Source organism: Carassius auratus, chromosome 21 (genome assembly GCF_003368295.1).
Source record: "Carassius auratus strain Wakin chromosome 21, ASM336829v1, whole genome shotgun sequence".
NCBI lineage: Eukaryota > Metazoa > Chordata > Actinopteri > Cypriniformes > Cyprinidae > Carassius > Carassius auratus.
In genome coordinates, this window is record NC_039263.1 from 10826261 (window position 1) to 10847603 (window position 21343).

The 21343-nt window shown below is 35.6% G+C and overlaps 1 protein-coding gene across 1 annotated transcript; it reads left to right on the top strand.

The window, feature by feature from the left end:
* The first annotated feature begins 523 nt into the window (after positions 1-523).
* Positions 524-20749, top strand: LOC113038453 (actin filament-associated protein 1-like 1). The gene is made up of 19 exons (XM_026195866.1): positions 524-665; positions 10649-10774; positions 11286-11369; positions 11580-11668; positions 12674-12785; positions 12866-12964; positions 13045-13256; positions 13328-13507; positions 14752-14844; positions 14983-15061; positions 16245-16400; positions 16502-16713; positions 16791-16936; positions 17051-17123; positions 18107-18206; positions 18308-18475; positions 18614-18789; positions 18877-19005; positions 19860-20749. Exons 1-19 carry the CDS (start codon positions 644-646, stop codon positions 19884-19886), a joined length of 2283 nt encoding a protein of 760 aa, XP_026051651.1. The 5' UTR covers positions 524-643; the 3' UTR covers positions 19887-20749.
* The last annotated feature ends 594 nt before the right edge of the window (positions 20750-21343 follow it).

A 21343-nucleotide genomic window follows, 5' to 3' on the forward strand; every position in this document is an offset into this window, starting at 1 on the left:
TGGTCATCCGAAAACCGATGCAACCGGTTCTTGACTCGTGAACGAGTCATTATCTAGCTCGGTTCGGTGTTCATTTCTCTCTTCACAGACAGCAGTTCAGTCAGCATGCGCAGTCTTCTTAATCGCTTGATTCGCTCAATGATGTGCCAGCTTCATCAAACCTGCCATCTAAAGTTCTGGCAGTGGTTTGTAATGGAATGATTCGTAACATCATAATCGTAACGAGTAACGATGCAGCACATAAAAAAAATATCGGAGTAAAAGTATTAAACTCAGCGAAAATATGTACCGAAGTAAAAGTGGAAGTAGGAGAAAAAAATAATACTCTAGTTAAGTACAGATACCGCCTTTTAGTACTTAAGTACAGTAGTGAAGTAGTTCTACTTCGTTACTATACATCTCTGATGACACCTCACGGGTACCGTATTACACAGACCAGCAGACGTTTTTTCATCTTGGAACTTCTGTACCTATCTGACGAGCACTAGGACCCGGATGAGCAGAGATGTGGAGTGGTCTGCACGCGCCCCTGTCAAAAGTGTAGTGTTGGCCACACGCGCGCTGCACAAGATGCTGGTGTACATTACAGTGAAGGGCTGCTGAAGTCTGTTACGGAGTACTCAAGAAAACAATTCTCTTCGACATGGAGATCACAGATTCCACTTGTGAGTATGATCTGTTTTTCATACGAAACTAGCTTTACAGTTATCGTCTTCGAAATAAGTAATAATCGATTAATACGTTTTTTTAATTAGACTGCTAAAGTAAGTGAATCGAGCCTTTTCCAGTGTACCTGTGCTAGAAGGTGAATCTGATGTTATTACACAATAATATTTTTGGGATAAAAAGGAAACTTTATCAATACACAGTTGCACAGGTCTGTAAGTGATGCAATAGAGGCTTAATATCTTTATGGATGAATGAAAACGTCATCTTTGTTAGACTAGGGTAATTTCACGAAAAGGATGACTTTGTCTTATGAACGTTAGTGTAAATAATTATTTAATTAATTACTATGCCTTTTTAGCATTTATATTTAGCATTGCCTTATATATAGAATGAGCAATTATAATCAGTTTAGTGTATGTATATTATACATAATATTTAATTTCTTTGCATAATAAATGTTTGTGACAAATAACATGTGCCAATTTTGTTAGCATCATAACTCCTCTTTTGTTATGTTTGTTACAATTCCTTAAAACATAATGACATCATAATTACATCATCACCCTTTCAGCATGTGATCCCTTCAAGTAGGGTGCAATCTTGAATAGTAAACCCTGTTGTCATGATTTTCTACAGAAAATAAAACCTAAAATGTATGACTTCTAAAATCTATTTGATCTTAAATGCATACTATAAATATATAATGTATACAAGTTAAAAAAAAATTAAAGTCTGATAATATTGACTACAAATTGGTCTACCTGAAAATGATTTGTTAAAATCCCAAATTAATATGCCTAATGTAAGGAAAACAGGCAAACTGTTTATAAAAAATAATTACAGTAAACTCCTGTTATATTAATACCCATTATATTGAAAAAAAAACAAGACCTTTCTCCACCATGCTGAAAAATTGTGCATTTATAAAATATAGGAAAAAAAATCTCATCCTCTCATCCTGTATTCTCCATGTCCCTCACTTTCCACGGAGCCAGCTATCAGCTCCTTCATCCTGCTGGTCTGGGCTGGTTGAAGGCCAGTTCAGCATGATGGCTATTCATGATCCGAAAGAAGACTTCCTTGCCCCTCATGCAGGAAATCCGCTTGAGAATGTGTTCAACTCTGAGTTTGTTTGCATGGATGCCAGGAAAAAACAGCCCATTAGCTACTTGTTGCTGTTTTTAGTTATGGGGGATTTTGGAAATGCCATTTAAGTTTTTGCTTGCTTCTTGTGAGGAGCATTAGCAGTGACCTTCACACCTTTAAACTTTATGAAAACTGTAGGGTTTGTGTGTTCTAACCCTATGAATTATTGGTGATTTGTAATGCTATATACTAAGTTTGGGGGGGGGGGGGGGGGGTTATATTTTATTATTATTACTATTATTATTTATAATACAAGGCTGCATTTAACTGCAGGATTGTGAATTATTATTATTACAATTTACAAAAGCCTTTGTATTTTAATATAATTTAATGTGTTATTGATTCCTGTTGATGCAAAGCTGAAATTACAGCATCATTACTCCAGTCATCAGTGTCACATGATCCTTCAGAAATCATCCTAATAGGATGATTTGCTTCTCTAGAATCATTTGTTGAAAGCGATCATGCTGATTGATATTTTAATGGAAACATTATGAATGTTTTAATTGTCACTTGTTCAGTTTAAATGCATCCTTGCGTAGTATTCCTTTTTTAAAAGATCTTACTGACCCCAAATTTTTGAACGGCCCGGAGATCATGACACTTTATTTAAATTAGTGTTTTTTCTCCCAATTGATACTTAATTAATTGATTAATTGATTAACAACAGTTCTAGTTATGACAATATGTTTAATTCCTTTAATACAAGACTTCATATAGTCTTTGCAGGGGGGGGGGGGGGGTCTGAATTGCACTGATTCCTCCAGCTCCTTATGCACATGGCTTACATCTATAAATACTCACGGCCAACGAGACAAAGGCTTCTCTCTTCTGCAGCTTTTGAGCCTGATGGGTCCACACAGGCCTGACACTGTCTCTCACTCCAGCATTCCTCGGCCCAAGCGCAGCCGTCAAGGGCGGCTCTTGTCTGTAGAGAAATCACACAGAGTTATTACGATACACAGGGGCCGGAAAGGTCCTTGTGTGTGACCCTGTAGGCCCATCCACACTCATATCCTCAAAGAGTGGAAATCAAAGGCAGTCATCACAGGGGCTTGCTGTGGATGACCAATGTATTAACCCCTTAATAAAAGAAGGTCAGATGCTGAGGTCTGGGTTAAAGCTGGAAGAGAGCTTTTCCTAATCAACCTTCCTCGGCCCCATTAGTCATCCAAAGTAGCAATCAACATATGGGAAGGAGCACTAATTATAACTGAATGATAAGAATTTCAAGAAAGATTGGCATATGTTTTAGCTTTCTGAGTCTTTCTAAACATGTCTCAACTGTTTTTGTCCCAAACAACATCAGAATCCATTGAATTTGATTGTGCATGGACAAGCACTTTTTTTAGAATTACTTCTTGTGTTATCCACAGTATAAAGAAATTCTACAAATTTGGAGCATCATAATGGACAGAAATGATGACAATATATATATTTTTGGGTGGACTGTCCCTTTAAGGAAAAAGTCATCATCAGTGATTGAAGGATGCTTTCTGTCCAATCTTCCACCTGCTAAATCAGTGTTGTTATTAACTAATTAAAACTAAAACTATTTAAAAAATTGTAAATTGAAATAAAAGAAAAAAATAGATGGAAACAACTTGAGATTTTTTATGGAAATTTTGCATTGACAACATTTAAATATGTACTTGATGTACTTGAATTACTAGACCTAAAACTGATTAGAACATAGTATAAAGCAAAATAGAAAAATGCTGAAACCATATAACAAAATTACTAACACTGAAATGAAAATAAAAGATTTCACAGCTGGGGTTGTTATTGTGTATAATGTACAAATTCAGCACTCATGACTGCGTGCCTGAAGTCTTATGACTGCAGTGCAGAAACAGAGAAGATTGAAAAAGATATATCCAAAGGCTGCTCTGCTCCTTCACCATGAATCCCACATGACAATGAGCTGACACTTCTCTTGTTTTTGCATTTTCATATTTGTTTTGATGTATTTGGGCTGATGAGCAGGTTGGTGTTAGTGTCTTGACTGCCATTCATTTTCTGATTGGTTGCAATGCTACTGCAACTGCATACTTGGTTGCAAATCTAGAAGAGACACTAAATCCTCCAAATGTTTTATGTGAGAGAAATCTATCTATCTATCTATCTATCTATCTATCTATCTATCTATCTATCTATCTATCTATCTATCTATCTATCTATCTATCTATCTATCTATCTATCTATCTATCTGTCTGTCTGTGTCTGTGTCTGTGTCTCTGTCTGTCTGTCTGTGTCTGTGTCTCTGTCTGTCTGTCTGTGTCTGTGTCTGTGTCTGTCTGTCTGTGTCTGTGTCTGTCTTTCTGTCTGTGTCTCTGTCTGTCTGTCTGTCTGTGTCTATCTCTGTCTGTGTTTGTGTCTGTGTCTGTGTCTCTGTCTGTCTGTGTCTGTGTCTGTCTGTCTGTGTCTGTGTCTGTGTCTGTGTCTGTGTCTGTGTCTGTGTCTGTGTGTGTATGTGTATGTGTATGTGTATGTGTATGTGTATGTGTCTGTCTGTCTGTGTCTGTCTTTCTGTCTGTGTCTCTGTCTGTCTGTCTGTCTGTGTCTCTATCTCTCTCTGTGTTTGTGTCTGTGTCTCTGTCTGTGTTTGTCTGTCTGTCTGTGTCTCTTTCTCTGTCTGTGTTTGTGTCTGTGTCTGTGTCTCTGTCTGTGTTTGTCTGTCTGTCTGTGTCTCTTTCTCTGTCTTTGTTTGTCTGTCTGTGTTTGTGTCTGTGTCTCTGTCTGTGTTTGTCTGTCTGTCTGTGTCTCTTTCTCTGTCTGTGTTTGTCTGTCTGTGTTTGTCTGTGTGTATCTGTCTGTCTGTGTCTATCTGTCTATATAACTGTCTATCTGTCTTTCTGTCTGTCTTTTTAATATTCTGTGATTCTCTCTCTTCATAACATAAAAGCACTTCTCAACAAACATCGTTTTCTGGTTAAAAACTGCAGTTTGATACAATTCTTTGATATGGAATTTAATCATTCATCATTCAGCATGTGTTCAGACAACTGCATTGTACAGTGACTTGTTGCAGGAGGATTTTTTTCCCAAGCTCATTAAGCCATCAATAACCATGCTGTCATCCTCAAAGCCTTCATCCCTTCCCTTTCAATTATGTGGCCTGTTGTTCCTCTGTAATTGACCCCACCCAGCGAGCTGTCATCCAGTAAAATACTGAGCATTAAATTATAGTCATCTCACACTTATTTCCATGTGGCCTCCATGTGACCTTGACTGGTGTTCATCATAGCTGCCTTTATGCATCAGCCTTGCTTGTGCGTCCTGTATAGCTATGGCACATGACGTTCCACCCACCCTTAATCAGACAGCTGATGAGCTTTTTTAAGGATTGTGTGGTCACGTTACTCTGCATATGAGGCTTGTAGGATCTGAACTCTCTTTTCTCACTGATACAAGAGAAACCCAGCATGGTCTGAGGATTATGACCACTAAACATGGTGTGATGTGTTCTATTAATTTTGTAGTGTTTTGTTGTAAGCGCTCCAAATGGGAGGTTCCTGAGCTGAGAGAGAGTGTGCTAGTTAACGGAGGACTGATGGTATGTAATTTTTGGCGGTGTGTGGAGGAGAGGAATAGGAAGCAGAAGGTTAGGGATGATAGAAACTGCTGTCGTCAGCCTAGACAGGAAGCTACAGCTGCAGGACATATCCCCTTACCGACAATACCCTTGTCTCAAGACCGCACAGCTGCTTTCCCTAGAATTAGTTTTGTAAGTGTTAGTGTATTTGTGATTGTGTTCAGTGATGTATTTGGGTGAATGAATGTTTGCACTGCATTTCTAAATGCTATGTGCTGCATTGTCCTCTTTTCCTCAAAGGTGATGTCATTGTGTAAATTTGGACCTCACAATGCCACATTGTCTAGCTATTTTGCCGAGCTACTCAATGAAAGTTCAGTTGGAATGTGCCCAGACCTATACAAAGCAAGTTCTTTTTTCAAATTTTTGTTTGAATGTAAATTGCTGTATTGTGGATTCAACTTGGTTGTTTGATCTTTAGGTTGGCAGATACTGTTTCTTTTTTTTTGTTTTTTTTGAGAATTCTGATTATAATATCACAGTTATAATTCAATTGAAACAGTAAAACAAATTATTAAAATATAATTAAATGAAAATATACTATATATACTAAATATAGGCCTACTATAAATAAAATAAGAGTATATTTAAATAATCATATGTATATGCATGTTTTATCTATTTTAATCATTTTACATTTTTCAATTTAATTACACTTTCACACATATATATATATATATATATATATATATATATATATATATATATATATATATATATATATATATATATATATGAATATATAGTATATACACACACACACTTTTGATATTATATAACTATTTATTATATATATTACTAGTTATATCGTTAATAGTTTGTTCTTGTTAATTCTAAATAATCTAATAATGAATAATAATAGATAAATAATTATTATTTTTATTTGAATACATTGATTTATATTTGTAAAAAAAATCATTTTAAAAATAATTGAAAATCATAAAAAAATTTGAGTTTGTTAATATAATTAATTAAATATACACATTATTATTTTTCTTTAAGATGTTTTGCGAACTATAGTCCCATTTGTTTACTTGTTATTTAATAGGTATTTTTGTCGAACGGTTAAGCTTAATCTTCTTCATTACAAGCGTATATGACTCATAAAAGTGCTGATGAGAGAAGACTTTATTTTCAGCTGGTCTGTCTTTTGTCACTTTTAAATTAAATACAATGTGTCTTTGGTTTGTGAGAGCCAGCAGAGAGCACAGACGCATTAAAAGAGCCACTGAAGCAGTTAGATGGGTTCAACAGCCTCACATTCCCACACACACGAGATGCACGGCAGCAAAAACAGGCGAGCCTTCAGAATAGCTGTAACTGAGCTGACTGTGCTTAGTTCCACAAACTTGACCCAGTTTCCAGAGAGAAACATGGCCAGCAGAAGACACAGAGGCACAGAGGGTGTTGTGTGGGAACTTGAGTTGTTCGGAAAGGGGACGGGTCGCTCCCTCACCCATGTCAACGAGTGCACACCCAGACAATGGCCCACTGGAGAGCTGTGGCCCTGGAGTTGCGATTGCGCTGCTCTCAGTACAATAACATAGAGTCATCCTACTCTCTGTTCTCTGAGTTTCCGCCTCCTACTCTTCTTCCGCCCCTCACTTTTTCTTGTTTCCCCTTACGGACACACACACACATTCACACTTCCTGCTCTCTGAAAGAGAGGAAAGCTCTTAGGAGGAGTTTACTGGCCACTAAGCAAACTCAGTGAAAGACAACTGAAAGATAGCTTATCATTGGCTGTGCGATTTAAAGTGATGCCTTTCGGAGCTCTTGCACTATTTAAGATTTGAAAGGGAAATTTAGTTTGTTTTGGATTTGAGGAAGAAGGATCACAAATTTACAAATGTTTAATAGGGGTGGGTGATATGACTAAAATCATATCATTATATGACAATAACATATCATATAATTATGTAACAATATATCTCACAATATAGTTTTTGCTTTTAATAAAACATGCACTAGTAGAATTTTTTAAAAATAAAGTGTACAGTAAATGTTATTTTTACTAAATGAAACTGACAAAAATAGTATAAATATATATAAAAATTCTACATTGTATAAATTAATCAAATGTATAAAACACAGCGTATTCTTCACTGTATAAATTAAATATATATGCCTTTGTATTAAAGTTACAAAAGTGATTTAGTCAAGAGCAGTGAGAGATTTTCGCTCTTCGGTTGTTTGATTAACATGAATGACAGACAGCATGAACATTAGACTGCTGTCACTTTAAGAGCTGCCCGGATCCTGTATATGTTTTATTTCTCAGCTGTTTGCTTTCACTTAAGACCTAAATTACTGTGTGTTTACAAGGATACTTGCAAAGAGGTATTTTGACACATGCAAGTGTGTGTAATTAGCCGTTCAAGGCCTGCTGAGAGGCAACTATAACTCTCTCTGTGAGCATTGTCTTCACATGCATGCGCTTCTTTGACCACACTCAGAAAGTCTCAGTCTCTCAAACAGCGCATGCATATAGTGAAATAAGTATTTGTTTAGCTGCTGATTGTATTTCAACAGATTAAAATCACTTGGTTTTAAACCACAATGCTTACAAAACATTTGCAACCAATACGTTTTTGTGAACATGTAGAACAGCAACATCATGTAAGCATGTAACCGCGATAGAAACAAACAAATTTCTCCCAGTTAATCATGTTTACCGGTATATCGCCCACCCCTACGTTTAATATGGAAGTTAATTATTCTGAAAAAGTTCCCATTGTAGCTTTAAAGTTGTAAACAGTATTTAAAATGTATTTCTATTTACAATTTGTCTTTTTCTTAGCTATAGACTGTAGAGAGTAATGTAGTGGATGGAGAAGAGAGTAAATGAGTGAGCGAGAGAGTGTTGATCCAGTGCAGACATCCATAAAGGGATCACACCAATGAGGATGAACTGAGAAAGTAAGAGCTCCCAAAAATCCTCCTCAGCACATCACAGCTCAGTTTTGGTTTAGTCTGAAAATTGTGGGTTTCTCGTCTCGTTCAGCCAGTGAGCAAATAATGGGTTTGCTTTCTTTGTGTCTGTCAGCTCTTGTGTTTGTGCTCAGCTGACAGAACTGTGAATTACATGGTTTCTCTTTTGTTGACAAACAATCAGGATGGTTCCAGTCCTATAGAGTAATATTATATTTCATTGATTGAACCACTTAATATTTTAAAAATGCATGTTTTAAATAATATGCATTTAGGTGTTTATTCAGAAATAAATGTTTTAATTTATTCTAGAATTATCAGATTTGTGGACTTTCGTCATTGCTGTTGTTGTTGTTTGAAAACTAATTAGACTCGGTATGATTAGAATTTTGTACATAAATGATGTAGATGAGTTTAGTTGTGTCCCAAATGAAGCATTATAACCTTATTATATAAGGTTATTTTATCATCCAACAGAGTCTTCAACACTTTTTTCAGGAACTTAATTGCATCATTCTAGACATTTGAAATGCACTTTTTTCTTGCTGAATTTTCAATGCGAACACACTAATTACACAAAAGACTGCATATAATTGTGCATATAAGTATGCAAATTGGGAAGCAAAGTTTGTTTCTTCATCAGAACAGATTTGAAGAAACTTAGCATTAGCACTTTCTCACCAGTGGATCCTCTGCAGTGAATGGGTGCCGTCCGAATCAGAGTCCAAACAGCTGATAAAAAACCACAATAATAATCAACAATCAATTAAAGCCTTGTGAAGAGAAAAGCGTGTTGTTATAAATAAATCTATCATTGTACACAGTTTTTACATCACATTTTTACAGCCCTTTAAGTAAATATGCTGACTCATGTTCTATTACATTCTTCACTGTTTCGTTGATCCTCACTGGACAAATTAGTAATGAGAAATTCTAAAATGTAATATTTAATATAGACTATATTGTTTTATATTAAGCTTAATTATTGAGCTTTTAAATGTCCTATTTTCAGTTACCATTTATATTATTATTAATATGTTTAACATGGACTCTGTTACATGTACTGTAAGGTCGCACATTTGCATACCGCGAAATATTAAATGAACAGGATGATCCTCAAAATAAAAGTGCAAGCTCAGGAAAGATCCTTTATTTTGAATCCCCTCTGTTTGCTCAGCGGTTTCGCGACCTCTGCTTCAAAGAAGTGTTTGTTTTCGGAGCTGCGAGGGTCTAGAAAAGAAACATCATGAGCTATGCAACAGTTTTTTTGATCTGGCCCAGACAGATAGAAAAAAAAACTCTGTCAGGGCAAATGCATAAGGAAGGTCACATATTGCAGTAATTACTTGTGGCCAGGAATAATAATTCCTAGATCAGCAAAGCTAAATGCGTGGCAGGTAGCCTTGAAAAGGGGCTTTTCTTTTCCCATCCCTCTCTCGTGAGCAGAGTCCGGGTGTGGTGTGAAGTGCTTACATGTGTTTTTGTATGAAAGAAATGAGTTGTCAGGTACTTACCACTGCTTTTTATTCCCTATATACCATGAAAGATGTGTGACTGATCTCTTTAATCTGTTTCCCGGCGAACAGGGAACGTTCTTAGGACTTTGGCAAAGTTTTCTTAAAGTTATGAACAAGCTTTTTTCAGTTATGTTGATAGAACCTTTGTTCAACATTATCTGGTCTTTAATAACGTTCTCTGAATGTTAAAATAACTATATTTTGCAGAGCCAGGAATTCAAACTATTTTTCCTCTGGTTTTCTTCCTAAAATGAATAATGAGATATATGTCCGCACCTACACACAACCATTATAAATGTTGGTGGATTATTGACTAGCTCTATACACATGAATGACTTTCTAAAAATGTTGTTTCTCTTTAGGGGGTTTCTTGTTTCCTGTGTTTGTTAGGCCATTCATAACAGTGCAGCTATTGTTCACCATGGACAGATTTGGAAGTGCACTACCATAAGAAATCAATTCAGGTCATACCCCTATCTTTGCTTGTTTATTGCATTTAACCTTCAGGATATCACGTTTGGCATTTTGGCAAGGTTTCCTCAACAAACAGCCAAAGAAATCAGATGCCCAACAGCTGAGGCTGTCTCATGACAGATTTAAAAAAAGGTCAAATGAGCTGAATGGAAATGCCCAGTCATTTCTAGTTAGAGGATTAGAAAATACATGAAAGTTACAATGAAAGTATTTAGATCATCTGATGTATGTAAATGCAACAGGGTCCAAAAGTCTAGTGGTTTTCCCATGCAATCTTCTGCAAACATGTTTCTGATCACTGATCCTGTCCTTGCAGGTATGGAGCACCTGGTGAAGGAGCTGAGTTTGCTTCTCAAGCTGCTGGAGAACGAGAGTGTGAGTTCAGCCACGGCGGAGAAGATGAGTGTGGTCAGAAACTTGATGAAACAGCTGCAGCCATCCGGTGAGACCGAGCAGCAAATACATAACAGCTGAACAGAAACACTCGGCCAAGGCCCCGCTGAAGAGATTCATACATTCAGAATTATAGCAACATCAGAATATTTCAGCACAGAACACACTCTCAGAAAAAAAGGTACAAAAGCTGTGAAAAGGTACAAAAACTGGGGCAGTACCTTTTCAAAATCCACACCTTTGTACCTAAAGAGTCCATTTTGGTGTCTTAAAGAGCCATATTAGTACCTAAAGTGTACATATTAATACTTTAAAGGCAAAAAGTGTTCCTTTTGAAAAGGTACTGCCCCAGTGACAGCTTTTGTACCTTTTTTTCTGAGAGTGCAGTTACTCAAAAAGACAAATTCAAACAATGAGAGTCTAAAACTGTTACTCATAGGAATAAAGTGTATGTTATGATTGAAGTTCTGTTTTGTATTTCATATAAGAATTTATGTATGAAGGGTAAATCACATTTGTAATATTGCAAATGTATTCAGTTATGTTTATTTATTTCGTAGTGAATGGATCTGACTTTATATACATGAACACGTCTCTCTATGGAAATGGTACCAGCTTTGTTGAATCTTTGTTCGAAGAATTTGGTGAGTTTATTGCTGTGTTTACTCAAAGTTCGTTAATTCCAATTTTTTTCTGACTTTAGTTTTTGCGAAACAGTGCCTAGAACTTTGTTATCCATAGGCGCTGCTAAGAATAGCAGAAAGAATGTCAGCTTTGTTTGTTATAATCGTATTTCCAGGATGTCATATGAATTGCATGTGTTGTAATTGTTCAGGTTTGATGTTTGTTCTCAGATTGTGACCTGCAGGATCTCAGGGACTCGCCTGAAGAGATGAAGGATGTGGAGCAAGAGGAGGCGTCCAAGCACTCGCCCACAAAATCGGTACAAGAATATGTATGAAATACAAAAACTATTAGAAATTAGTAATCTTATTCAGCAAAGATGTGTTACATTGATCAAAACTGACAGGAAAGACATTTGAAATATTGCAAATAAATGCTGTTCTTTTAATTGTTCTGTTCATCAAAAAATCCTGAAAAATAATTATTAAGCAGCATAACTGGTTTCAACATCGATAATAATAAGTAATGTTTCTTAAGCATCAAATAATGATTTCTGAAGGCTCCTGTGATGCGGAAGACTATAGTCATGGCTTGCTGAAATAAATGACATTTTGAAAATATATTATAATAATATTTCACAACTATTGTTACTGGATTTTTGATCAAGCACAAGCAATCTTTAAAATGCAAATGTTAAAAAAATCTTACTGACCAAAAGTTTTGATCACTAGTCTACAGTGCTTTTTTTTTACATTAACTAAAAATAAATATGAAAATTATATATAGACTTATGTGTATAGTTATGTGTATCATAATTGTAATGTGTATAAATGTGTATGTGTATGTAGGTATGTGTGTATGTATGCATGTATGTGTGCTGCATATGTATATATGTGTGTGTGTGTGTGTGTTTGTATGTGTATGTATGTGCATGTAATATATATGTGTGCATATCTGTCTGTAGATATTATGTATAAGATATACATATGTAAGGATACATAATATATATATATATATATATATATATATATATATATATATATATATATATATATATATATATATATATATTTGAGATAAACTGTTCTAATTTTCTATGTATGTGTCTTAATATGTAGTATTGTTATTTTTATTTTCTTTGCTCGAAGTAAACTTATTACTACAAAAAAATAAATTCACTTTTCACAATCGATGTATGCAAATGAGAATAATTAAAAAATATAATAGTCTTTTAGACAGAAAAGTAATATTTAATTTAATTTAATTAAATTTAGATTTTAAAGCATGCAGAATTGAAATGATTAATAATTGTTTTTTTTTTCAGAGTCCCACAGACACACCTCCTCCTCTTCCTACCACACCTCCTCCTGATGATTACTATGAAGAAGCCGTCCCGCTCGGACCGGGCACAGCGCCCCAGTATATAACTACTCGCAGTAAGTGCAAACACATTCAAGTCTAAGAATGCACAATAACAGCCATTTATGAAAACTAACACAGTGTGCTTATTTATCAGATAACTCCAGCCCTCCAAACTCAATAGAGGATGCTTATTATGAAGATGCTGACAACAATTACCCAACAACTCGTCTGAATGGGGCCAGCAAAAACTCCTGTAAGGAACCTGTGCTGTTTGTTATGCTTGTGCCTATCAGAATGTGCTACATTAGTTTTAATATCTGTTAATGTGAACAGACAATGATTCAGATGCACTCAGCAGTTCTTATGAGTCCTACGATGAAGAGGATGAGGAAGCTAAAGGCAGAGAGAGGAGACACCAGTGGCCTACAGAGGAGAGTCCAGATGGTCAAATGAAAGACTGCCGCAAATGTGCATTCCTGCTTCGCAAGAAACGCTTCGGTCAATGGGCTAAGCAGCTAACAATAATTCGCGAGAACAGACTTCAGGTGAATTGCACTGGAACTGTTAAAAAAAGGTCAATTTGGCAAGCTCTAAACATAGAATTTGTTTTCCACAGTGCTTCAAGAATCCCAAAGATCGTTCTCCACACGTTGACCTCCCTCTGAATCTCTGCAATGTCATCTATGTGCCTAAAGATGGACGCCGCAAGAAGCACGAGCTTCGTTTCTCCATGCCAGGAGGAGAGGCGCTAGTGCTGGCTGTACAGAGCAAAGAACAGGCCGAGAGCTGGCTCAAGGTGCTTCATCACAATACATGACATAATAGAACGGCTAATGGCAAACTAAAACAAGTTTCCGTTATTTTATGTGAGAAGAAAGAGATGAAAGTCATGCACAGGTATGCATGAAATCCAGGTTTCCCGTGGTTGTGGATAACTTGTAAATATCAGAAAAAATAGTGATTTCCGGGCCTGAAAAAGCCAAAGAAATTTTATAGTGTATGTAATGCTCAAAAGTTTTATTTTAGTATCACTATTATAGCATTTATTCCAATTTTATTTAGCTTTTATTTATTGATTCTATATAGATTATTTATAGATTCATTTTAATTTAAGTTGCTCTTGTCATTTATTTATATATATATATATATATATATATATATATATATATATATATATATATATATATATACATATATATATGTATATATACTGCATTTGTGCTGTCAAACTATTATAAGATTAATTGCATCCAAAAAACTATCAAAGTTTTTGTTTAACTAATATATCTGTGTGTACTGTGTTTATTTAATATGCCTATATTAATACACAACCATGCATGTATACATTAAGAAAAATTTTACATTTATATATTAAATATATTTATATTTAATTTAAATTATATGAGTTGAAATATAATATACATTTTAATATTTTCTAAATATATACTGTATGTGTGTTTTTAGATACATAGTAAATATACACAGTACACACATATATATTATGTAAAAAATATATAAATATTTTGGATGTGTATATAATTTACCTTTCATCTATTTATATTTTCCTTTTTTTTCAGTTCCCTGACAATTTTCAGTTAGCTTTATGTCAATTAATTACAAATATTTTTTATAGGTTTAGTTTTGGTTAGCAGCAATACGACTGGTGCTCGACGGAATTGATCTTTGACAGTACATTATCTATGAAATAAAAAAAAAAAAAAAATCACTTTTTATTAGCAAGTTGGTTATCAAAAGTGGAATTTAATTTGTGTGCAAAGTGTGGGAACTCTTGAAGTTATTTTCCTCTGACAATCATCCAGCGTTTAGGGCTCATTATGCAAAACCAATCAGGATTGAGGAGTAATCACACTAAAACTGATCACTGTATATATATCACTGTCATTCTTGTAAACTTATTCACTTTAATGTTTTGACTGTTTTCAGATTTCATAGTGTCATGGTATCAGAATAAAATCTAGTTCTGACGGATTGTCTTTTCTTTTTTTAGCTGAATGACTCTCTTCTGTTAACTCTATGTAGGTCATTCAGGAAGTCAGTAACCTGGCAAACAGCATTAATGGAAAAGAGAGTTCATCCTCGCCGATGATACTGCGAAAAATAGAGCTGGAGAAGGTAAGGCTGAACAGTTTACTAGCATCCTGTAGCCCAGTGTATGCTACACAGCTAACCTATACTGATTACAGTGTTGACATGAACATAACCAGAGCGGTGATCCTTATAATTGCTCTGTCTGTTACTTGGTCACTGCAGATGATGTCGCCAGATAAACATACTTCTGATTCTGACAGCGCAGCCAATGGAGATGTCACCCGTGAGATCTGTGACAACGGTATGGACACAATCGATCAGTTTCTTTGCTTAGCGAATGTTTTTGGGGTCAGAGTCGCTGTTCCAGGTGTAGAGCGTTTCCTCTTGTTAGTTCTGTGATGTCACGCTGAAACAATGGCATTAGGAGCTCAGGAAGGATGTGGCTGCCCTGTGCAGTACTTCCTGTGTCTCTGATGAAGTTAAAGTTTATCCCTTTTGGTATGTCATATCCTTCTTTTCTTTTCTTTTCTTTGGGTTTTGTATTGGCATACACATTATATTGTTAGTTTTATGTAATATCAGCTGATGTTAGAAAAGTTATTTATCATTATTGGACCAGTGTTGAAACTACCTGTTCATGTTCTGTCTACCAATGACTTAGAATTCATTAAAACTGTTAAATGTAATTTTTGATCAAATGTTAAAATAATTATACTTTTTTTTTCAACTGTATATTATGTTGTGATGGCTAAATTCAGTTGCATTTAAATGAACTGATTTATATTTTTTTGTGTATTTATACAAAATAGTATAAAGTTTTAATACTAGACATTTACTAGTTTTAACCTAATACATAACAATAGTTATGTTTATTGGCGTCATCTCGGTTTTTAATAGTGTGGACGCCTAGTTTTTTTTAAGGTCATCAAAAAATATTAATAGTGACTTTATTAGTATTAATATTTGTAAATAATAGAAAAATTATGGAAGTTCATTCACATCAGAAAGCATGGAAATGTATTTTTGATGCCTGATTTCACTTGTAACATTTCAAATGATTGGTTTTATTGTTTTAACAATGTTTTAAATGTATAATAATGACTTATTTAGACAAATTAGTATAGAATTAACCATTCAGCCTTTTATCGGTTATCGGCCAACACATTCAAATAATTATTGGCTTAAAAATAAGTACGGGCCTTTTTCAAATTCTGAATTTCAATAGTGCACATCGCTAGTTTAATCTAGTTCACTTTTCAAGTGTTACACATGGATCTTGATTCAAACTAGGTGTAAAAACACTTGAAAACTCATTGCCTCAAGAAACACTTATAGACTTAAGTACAGTATGCTGTTTTTTCCTCAACAATGCAAACAAAGGAAGTCAAAGGTATCTTCGTTCACAGAATCCAAACGTTTGTTTCGTGTCTTGTCCTTGCACTTTATGCTTCCTCTCACGGTGCTTCCTGTGCTCCTTCCTGTAGGGAAGGGCAAAAAAGGGACATTCTCTGAGCTGACTGGATCGATGAGTCGAGCCGCTGGCAAGAAAATCAACCGCATCATCAGTTTCTCCAAGAAAAAGCCACCCCTACCGGGCGAAACCAGCACGCTTTTCCCCCTGGATGACAATCCCCGTTGTGGTGAGGGGACATAAATCCACTTTTTTTCTCTCTTCGTGATCAGCTGGTGATCTTTTGAGACATTCCTTCAAGTCTCTGATAGGTTCTTATTTTTTTGCTAGGTTACTTGAATGTCCTGGTCAACCAGTGTTGGAAGGAGCGCTGGTGTTGTGTGCGAAATGGGACTCTGTATCTCCATAAGGACAGAGGGGACATTCACACGCATGTTAGTGCATTAGGCCTCAATGGTGTAGACGTCTTACCCGGTCTTGGACCCAAACATCCTTTTGCCTTCCGCATCATGCGAGCGAGCACAGAAATAGCCGCCCTGGAGGTAATAAAATGGATCTTAGTTACATTGTGAGATCTGTCATTAAAAAGAGTGTAATCTTGTAACACAATCCACCTCAGGCGAGCTGTTCTGTGGAGATGGGCCGCTGGCTGGGGGTTTTGTTGGCTGAAGCAGGCAGCGCCACCACCCCTGAGGCATTGCATTATGACTATGTGGATGTGGACACCATCAGCAGCATCCAGAGCGCAGCACGACACTCTTTTCTGTGAGTAGAGATGAGGATATTTCGCTTGCTCCAGTTTGGATGTGTAAAGACGTTCACTCAGATTTGTAGTATTTTTTTTGCTAATTATTGTTTTATTACCTTTTTCTGCCATAGGTGGGCGACCTCCTCTAGCAGCACCTCCACAGATCCACGGACTTACGACGAAGTTCCCTATGAAAGCATATTGGTAAGGTGTTAAGTTAAAAATGCATCACCAATTCTCACTATTAACTAGTTGCTTATTAGCATGCCTATTATTAACGTATTTGCTGTTTATTAGCACTTAAAAAGCACACATTCTACATTCCTAATCCTAACCAATACCTAAACTTAACAATGACCTTACTTATTAATAAGCAGCAAATTAGGAAGTTATTGAGGCAAAAGTCATAGTTACTTTCTTTTTTTTGGGGGGGGGGGGTGTTTTGTAAAACCATACCCCTCAGCAACAGTAAAGACTATTCCATTAGAGTGATATCTGCAAAAAAAATTCAGCTTTGACATTACAACACATCACATTTTAAAATATATTCAGGTAAAAGTTATTTGCAATGACATTTAACTATATAGTTGTTTTAACTGTATTTTATCAAATAAATAACTTAATTAAAAAAATATTTAAAATATATCTATATATAGTGACCATTTAAACAATAGTATACATTCTTGGCATTCATGATCCAAAAGTATAATAAAAATTGGCATTAAATGACATTTGTAAAGAGCATTTCAGTCCATTTGGTTGTTGTTTCTGGACTTAAGCATAATTAATTAAAGGCATAATTATCCACAGTTCTCTTAAAGTTTTAGTTCATTTTTTAATTATCCTGGAAGGCAGCAACAAACATGTCCTGCCGTTTTATTCTCTGCTTTTCTCCCTAAAATGTTTTTCTAGCACCATTACTTTCTTTGTTGAGAGGTTAAGGTGTGCTACTGACTTTGTTATGTCTAGTCAGCTACAAATGTTCGGTCCTTGCAAGCATGTCCCTTTATAAAAAGGAACTTTTCAGGAAATCCTTAAATAGGCACATTGTGTAATCCTGAAATAAATACTATCATACTGGAAGGCAAGGGTTTTGGATGTTTACAGAAAGCATTGTGTTTGTGTTTCCACACAAACTGTAATTACTCCTCATTTTTCCTTCTGCTCTGTCTCTCTTCCCTCCGCAGGTAGAAGAAAATCAGTCTAAACTGAAGCGTTATTCCTCTATGTCCAGTGTGGACACAGCCAAGGGTGACACACAGATCACAGTGAAGCGACACGGTTCCTGTAAGTTGTTTCCACTGGAAAAATCATGTGTCGTAGCTTTACTGATTAAATTCTTGTAAGTTGCCATTTATGACCAATTCTATCTTACGTTTGTGTTGTAGCTGTGAATCACTACGGTAAATATGGAAAGACGAGGGCAGAAGAAGACGCACGGCGGTATCTCATTGAGAAAGAGCAGCTTGAGAAAGAAAAAGAAGTGATCAGGAAGAGTCTGCTGTCACTGCGCTCAGAAAAGAGGGTGGTGAAGGAAGAGCTGAAAAAGGCAACAGGTGAGAGAACTGACCTGTTTGAGTGCTTATTAACATGCAAGGTGGTTTTTTTGTAGTATTTGGCGCCCCCTGCCGACAATATTCTCAGTAATGGGAGCTGTTCATTTAATGTGATATGTTTTTTCATGTGTGCATCAGATAAACAGCAAAAGGCCAAGGAGCAGCGTCTGGCCCAGCTGGAGGAAAGCTGCCGTCAGAGGGAAGCTGAGCGAGTGGACCTGGAGCTGCGACTTACGGAGGTGAAGGAGAAACTGAAGAAGTCTCTTACTGGAGGAATACTGGGGGCGCCTGTGGAAAGCATACCCCCCATTAAGGTACCTGCATTCTTGACTCGTAATATGCTTTTCCCTCAGATGAACCTGATTTTACAATGAAATTCATTCATATCTTAATACCTGTAGGTTCCAGGCAAAAAAAAGGAAGATATTTACAATGGTGCCACTGTGCCGGTCAATTGTGCATCTGAAATGAAGAAACGCCCCCCGTCGATATATGCATCCACCAAAGGAAATGTCATGCAGAAAGCCAAGGTATATGACTGCATAAATATTCAATGAAATATTTGAAACCAGTGTTTGGTGTAAGTCATTAAAAGTAATGTGAATTATGTTATCAGATTACTTTTTTCAAGTTACTACTAAAGTCATGCATTTACAAGAAAATAAAAAACTGCATTACTTTTTCAAACAAGTAACACCGGTTACTTAGTTTTCCAATTTATTGACTGACTGCTCTCCTGTCCCTATCTTGAGAGATATTGGGAGTAAGTGCAGAGGCGTGTTTCAAATGTGAACATGCATTTTCTCATCTCACTTATACATGTAAACTCAGAATATGATGTGAACCTGCACTAATTTTTTATTAACCAGTGTCTATGCTGATCTTATATGATACAAATCAACCATAAAAATAAGCCAAAACATTGTTTCCTTTTTTTAATCGCTGAAGAGTGTTGTACCTTATTCTCCTGCATCTTATTCTTCATGCAGTTTAGAATAGCAGCATAGCTGAAAGATTTGTTTGAGTAGCGCCCTCCACATACACATGTGAATTTACATTTCGTTCAGCCTGAGGCCTATTCGTTGCACTTTTAGTGCAAAAGGGATGTTACATTTGCCAAAAATATTACCTTTTATATTAAAAACAAACAAGTAGGCCAGTACAGATAAGAAAAAGTTAATACTGTAGCACATTACTTTTGAAGTAACTATCGCGTTTCATTTTAGGGAGTGATGCATGACTTTTAAAAGTAACTTTCCCTAGCTCTGTTCAAAACTTATGGTGATGATTGAGATTTATAAATGTGATAATATCTGTTGTATTGCGTTCTTATGTGTTATTTTAATCTTTTTTTATTCTGTTTTTCTATTTTATTTTTTATTAGGAATGGGAGTCAAAGAAAGTGAAGTAATTATAACATTGTCATCAGAGGAGGTTGAGGATCCGTGGCTTTGGTTAGAGTGTTAAAGGAATAGTTCACCCAAAAATAAAAATATGCTTAACTTTTACTCTCAGACCATCCAAGATGTAGATAAGTTTGTTTCTTGATCATAACAAATTTGAGGAAATTTAGCTTTTAACCTCACTTCCTCACCAATGGATCCTTTGCAGTGAATGGGTGCCGTCAGAATGAGAGTTTAAACAGCTGATAAAAACATCACAATAATCCACAAGTAATCGACATAGACTCCAGTCCATCAATGAACATCACGAGAACACAAGGGGCATGAGTCCATGGTCTGCAGCTTTTATTTTTGGTTAAACTATTCATTTAAGTAAAGAAGAGATTGCATCTGTGATCATCCTGTCTGTCCACTACACTGCACTTATGCACGGGACAGCTGTATTTGAAGGTAGTCTGTAAATAAAAATGAATGTCAAATAAAATAAAAAATTGCATGAAGATGCCAAGGATAAGGGAATGTTCAGGAAACAAAAGTGTTTTTATAGACACTCTTTGTTTAATACAAGAGTTAAAATAGGTGCCTGAATTATATGAAAATTGTGTTCTATGTCTTTTCACATCTTACTGTATAAAACCACAGGATACTTATGTGGCTTCCTGCTGTGCTGTTTTGAGATACAGTGTTAATGTCTCTCTCTTTTCCATGTTATGTGAAACTGAACTGCATTCAAATGATTTTCCCTTTTGTTAACACTAGGGCACTTAATTTACCAGATTTATTTATTTCTATTTTGTACATAAATCCAGTCTATCATTGTTTTTCTTTGCAACATCTAGGTATTTGTATGTAATAAAAAATGTGTTCAAAATAGCTTTGTTGGAGTTCTCTTTGTTTAAACAAATGTTTTTTTTTTTTTCTCTCTTCAATTTAATTGTGAATTACACTGTAATTATGACAACTAAAATGAGCTTTGCTTCTAAAAACCGAACTGGGGAAAAAATTAATTGAATTACCAGCATTAATTAATATATAATAATCAATAATATATCAGTCAGATCTAGGATTTTCAACAGGTGGTCTATAGACCCTATAGGTTCATGCAGGGAGGAGTTTTCATTCAAAAACAAAAAAATTACCATTGATTCCTCAACCTGAATTATGTTAAGTATTGTTTTTTTTTCTTTCTTTCTTTCCTTTTTTTGTGTGTTAATGTTAGTAATTGTTTTTATACAAATATAGTTAACATTTATATTAGGGGGTCTTTAAGCAGGCTGAGAGTCTAGCTGGGTGGTCCTTGCCTGAGGCACAAAAGCTTTACAGCCACCGAAGCAGATTATCGACTTTACTCCAACGCTCAATCAATAAAATGCAGAACAGAAGAACAAAAACACCCGTCTGAACTGATGGTTTTATAAAGAAAAATACATTCGCAGTATATGCAGAATTTGAATTATTTGCAGAA